Raw genomic sequence first — 5,429 nt, forward strand, 5'->3', positions numbered from 1 at the left:
ATGGAGGAGAATACTCAACTCACCCGGCAGGAAGCTCAAGAGGATACTAGAGATATAATGTTACCAAAAGACAGAGCCTTGCTTTTCAGAAAATATAAACGCATTCTTGTTATTACTGCTAACCTAAACAAAAGCAAACTCCATCGCAGTATCCGAGAAGAAGTCTCAACCCTGATGGAGAATAGCGATATAGATCTGGAAAAAGCCATTTCCCACGTTCTTAATAAGCATAAACTAGACTTTGATGAATTACTTGAAGACATTACTGATGATGAAGAGTCTGATGAAGAATACGGCGATGATGAAGAGTCTGATGAAGAATATAGTAACGATGAAGATTCTGATGGAGAATCGGGAGAGGAGGAAGAATCAGATGACTGAATTTTAGTGACATACCCGTTAATATGGAAATAATAACTCAATATCAAGTTCAAATTTTATTATTGATATAAACAAACATCGGTCATAATTGTTAAAGATATGTACATAAACATACAATTACAAATTGTGAACACTATATCATTTATCCATGTACAGAATAATAAATAACCTTTTATATTATATACGTTGTTTTTCTTATTTCAATACAAAACAATATTTACAATGACAAGTAACAAGGTATCAAATGGACTCTATTTTCTAATTTTATAATGACCATGGGCCAATGTGTGTATGCCGGTGTCGAGAACATAACGTTTGTCATCATACGGACTTAAAGTTGTTTTATGTATTGAAACAGAGTACAATTGGTGATTAAAACTTCTGATCATATTCATTGAATGCCTCGCGGAGCAAAGATCAAAGAGAGTTTGCTTGTAGGATTCGTGTTTCAAGTGTTTGTCAATTACTGACTTCTTCACACCCTTTGCAGTTTTCTTTTCTTTTCCATCATATAACAAGCTGTACATTTTAGGTCTTAGACCAATGAATTCTTGAATCGGTGTTCCTCCGCATTCATCTTTCATTTTTCCCAGAACTTTACAATTCGTTTTGGAATAGAGATAGTGGTCTTTGTCAAAATTACTGGTATCAAAGAGGGATAGATGTTTAAACATATCTTGATAAATATCGTCTGTTTCTATTTCATAACAAAGGCTATCAGTGTCCGTAAAAAGAAGATTAGCTTGATCCCCATAGGTGGATTTTACAAAGTCATAATGAAACTGAAACATGAGCAGCTTAGCGAGGTCGAGAATACAGAACCCTGCATAAATAGGTCGATTGAGAACAATCTTTGTCTTTCTAAGATTGACTGCCACCAAATCTTCATTAAAGATCTTAAAACACTGAAAGTTTGGTTTGGCGCACACCTTACGTAATCTCCGTTTAGTGTGTACCAATTCCACATTTACTCTCTTTCTCATGTTTTCCATGGTTTTTCCAAAGACCGAATTATTCATTAATTTGTAAAAATCTTTCTCGAAATCAGATGTAGCATGCGCTCTCTTTTGTGTGTTAAAATCTATGTAAGACTTTAACCAAGAAGACTGTGTAAATTCTAGAACCCTGTGGATTTTTGTCAGTTTAAGTCCCTTCGACAAATAATATTTCAAATTTCGATAGTGCAAGACATACTTTTTCTTTGCATTGAGATCTGGAACAAGCTTAGAGAAGTTTCCTTTCAATGCTAATTTTTCTTTGAGCATAAGAGTATGAGGAGATAACATTTCCTGTGTAATTGTCTTGTTCTCTGGGGCCAAGGGATAATCACTGTGATTATCATGAAGATTATCTGGATAATCCAAGTCGACCTCCAAAATATATCCAGTCTCAGAATCGTCTGGTACATCCATGACATTAAATGTCTCCAATTGTTCTTGAGTGCACCAAGCAAAATCTCTCTCGGGAAGAGGCATTGACATACTCGTCCCATACAAATTGTTCATATCTAAATAAGTCAACCAAGTATTGGGTTTGGATGGATCATAATCAGAGACCATGGGATTGTTAGCCTTGGCATATTTTTTAGAAATCATAGACACGCCCCCTCTAATACCCTGTTCAATCATTAAGACCATATCAATATCATCTAACAATTGAAGCTTGACCTTGGTCATTTTCAACATGGCCTCCCAGGCTAGACCTGGAGATGTGTAAAAGTGAGCAGGGTCCAGGTGATATGACTTTAAACACAAGTCTCTAAAGTTTTCAAAGACGTCTGACAACAAAAGCACGTCAGTTTTCAAGTATAAATCATGATAATCCCCCATACTGGACATGTTAAAGGTTTGCCAAACATTCATCGCATGAGTATAGTCCTTGTCTGATATATCTGATTCAGACAATCGATTGTAAAATGCTGTAATGGGAGGCAGCTCTTGCTCATGAAAACAGTCCCAGGAGGACATGTGGTCATAAGGATACACCCCTTTCCTAAGAAGTAAATGTCTTTCATTTTCATTGGGAAAATGATTGGACAAATTCTGAAATTTTGACCCCCCTTCTTTGGCTAAGTTATTAACTAATGTTTCAAGCGAGGCGTTCAAAAACTGTAACGAGTCTATGAAACGAAAATTATCCAAAGAAAAACTTATGTATTTTTCCATGTTGTTGGGAATACATGAGATTTTCTTATCTTTGAGTTTCCCAACAGCGCTCATCATGTGATGAAGGTCATAGTTACGGCTGTTGTGTGCTATGACCGGAATGTAAAAGTTAGAATTGCCTCTTTTTCCCTTTCTAAACTGATATTGTAAGTTACATTGACTATGCGCAGCACCCCTGAATTTTCCCGTTAAATGATCATGGTCTCTAACCCTGTCAGCCCCCAAAGGTTGCTCACATATGTGACAATCTGTCGCGTTTTTGAATTCATTTTCTTCCTTTGAAGAGAGAGACATGGGCTGAACATGAGAGAGTATTTTATCAATTTCTTCTTCCTCTCTGATCAAACATTCAAATAGATGATCCATAGCATCGGGACCTCTATACACATAGGCAGGTTTGGATCTGCTGTCGTCAGAACATTTGACACAATAACAAAATCCACAAGGTTCGTGTTTTTGGTAAGGAGTGGTTGAGGAATGTGCTGGATTTGAATCGCATGATTGAATAGGTAATGTTAAACTTTCTAAGTCTAGATAAATGACAAAGGGTACTTTCAATTGCTTTCTGACTTGTTTGAACAGTGCCCATTGATCATCCTCTGACTTTGGGAAAGTCAACTTTTGGGGGCCATGAGGAGAGCAGTAAGGAATATGCTCGTTGAGCAGATCTTGTCTACAAAATCCATGAAGGCAATAGTTACAGTAGTATGTACCTGTTTTATGTTTGGTTCTATTACCCAGTAACCTGCTCAAGTTTCTAATGAGACAATAATTCTTTTGTCTTCTTTTGAAAAAAGTAGCAAATTTACATGATGTTTTGCTTGTCTCTGTTCTGTGATTTGAAGGGGGAAAACTTCATTTTTCTCGATCCCAAATACATTGACAGAGATATTGTTTTTCGATTCAAATTTTTTGATTTGAGATAGAGGTAAAGGAAAATCTAGACCCTCGGTTTGTAGGTTATTTTCATATTGTATGTAATTTGACACTCGAGTGGGGTGATCGGTTCTGCTCACGGGATAAAGAGAAGCTAACACCGACCAAAGAAAACATTTCTGATCTGAATTCTGAATGTTTAACACAGCTTTTTTCTTTAAAATCTTGGGGGGCAAAGGAAGAAAACTACTTCCTGCAAGAGGAGCAAACTCAGCGGTGCTGATCTCCATTTTCAAAATTTGATCAATGGACCACCCACTCCCATCCCTCTCAAAATTCTGATAACCAATGTACAAATTTTTTAATGCTTTTGCAAGCTGCTCTTTGATTTCTGCCCCGTTGGTCAGAGTTAGATTAATGGATCTAAAGGTGGGTTCGGCATACACAGCCTCGTTGTTTTGATTGTACTTAACAAATTTTATATACAGAGTAAGAAACCATTTGATACCTTTTTTGGACCACAATGAAGTTTGAAGTAAATATCTTATTTGATCACTATTGTCTCTGAAAAACTGTAAAATGTCCCACAAATTTCCCGGGTTTGGCTCCAACACTCTGGTTTCCACTGACCCTCCAGCGCCGTTTTATTTCCTCCCCCGTTTTGCCACCGTCTGTGTCTGTCAATGCATCTATCGCAGACATCCGTTCTCTTACTGTAAAAGCGCTCGGGTAAGGGTCGGTGACACCAGCGGCATTCTCGTCCATTCTCGGAACAGCTCTGGCAGAATTTTTTTCCCGGAATCAAAGGTTTCATCTGAGTACACCAGTTACATTTACTTGATGAAGGTTCTGTCACCATTGCACTCTCTATCATTTGAGGAGGGTTCTCTGGGTCTCCATTCTCTGTATTTTCACCCGTTTCTTTCGTACTCTCCGCATTTTGAGGAACGTCTTTTGTATTTTGGGTGGAATTAATTTCTAACCGCTGCTTTTTTCTCAGAGCGTTATCTGGTAAATCGGTGGCACTCCTTTTATTGGATACATTTTCTTTGTCTGGATCCACCCGCGTTTGCTTTCTGTGAGTTTTCATGTGTCGAGTAAAATTGTCCTTTCTATTAAAAATTAAATGGCAGACTGGGCACTGATTTGTGTAAGGTGTTCCGTGAAGTGTTCTCTTGTGCCGATTCAAATGACATTTCTGTTTAAACGTTTTACTACAGTCCTCACAAGTAAATTCACCGTTGCGCGCCATTTATAGCACAATTTTACCTTGGATAATATATTCCAATATTTGATCTCACTATCTATGTCCAGTGCGTCTTATTCCCTTGAAATTCAGATCAAGACTAAGGTTTTGAAAGTCTCAATCCATATACATATATACTAATGCAAGTCCAGGTTATTACGCGCCTGAATTCAGAATGCAGACTTCACATTCCTCATTTTAAAGGGATACTAACCTCGGTGGTCAGCATGCAGTTTACAGCGACCTGGTCAGAATGCAGACTTCACATTCCTCAGTTTAAAGGGCCAAGTACAATAGATCAACGGTCAGCGAGAAGTCTGCAGTGACCCTCAGCGTCATAGGTTAACATTCCACCCGATCGATCGCACAGGTGATTTAAATGACCAGTGACCTACTTCTCCGGCATCCTCTATAGTGAGAGATATCTTCTACTTCATTCCATGTGAGGGATGACCTGAGGGATGCCTTCTATTTTCTTATACGAGGGATGGGTGGCACAGAACCCCCATTTCCTATTCATCAACGGAAGCAAAATCATTATACAATTTTTACTATTATGTTTTAATAAAATCTCAAATAAAATCTTATCTCATCTAATCAAGAATCGGACGGAAGACCCATTCGTTGCTCTCAACAAGATCGTATCTAGTTGTAACTATTGTCCTTCTTTATCAGTATATCAGATATAACAGTAATTGGGCACACTTTATATATTCTTTATTTGTTAATTCCAATGAGAATGAGCGACATGAAAACAAATA

The 5,429-nt window shown here is 37.7% G+C and overlaps 1 protein-coding gene across 1 annotated transcript; it reads left to right on the forward strand.

Moving 5' to 3' along the window:
- Positions 1 to 381, forward strand: LOC134246606 (cation channel sperm-associated protein 2-like). Its single transcript, XM_062728986.1, has one exon. The coding sequence runs from the start codon at positions 1 to 3 to the stop codon at positions 379 to 381; it is 381 nt and encodes a 126-aa protein (XP_062584970.1).
- Positions 382 to 5,429: the final 5,048 nt, after the last annotated feature.

Source organism: Saccostrea cucullata, unplaced genomic scaffold, assembly GCF_032062105.1.
Source record: "Saccostrea cucullata isolate Sc308-1 unplaced genomic scaffold, CSIRO_AGI_Scuc_v1 ctg2590, whole genome shotgun sequence".
Taxonomy (NCBI): domain Eukaryota; kingdom Metazoa; phylum Mollusca; class Bivalvia; order Ostreida; family Ostreidae; genus Saccostrea; species Saccostrea cuccullata.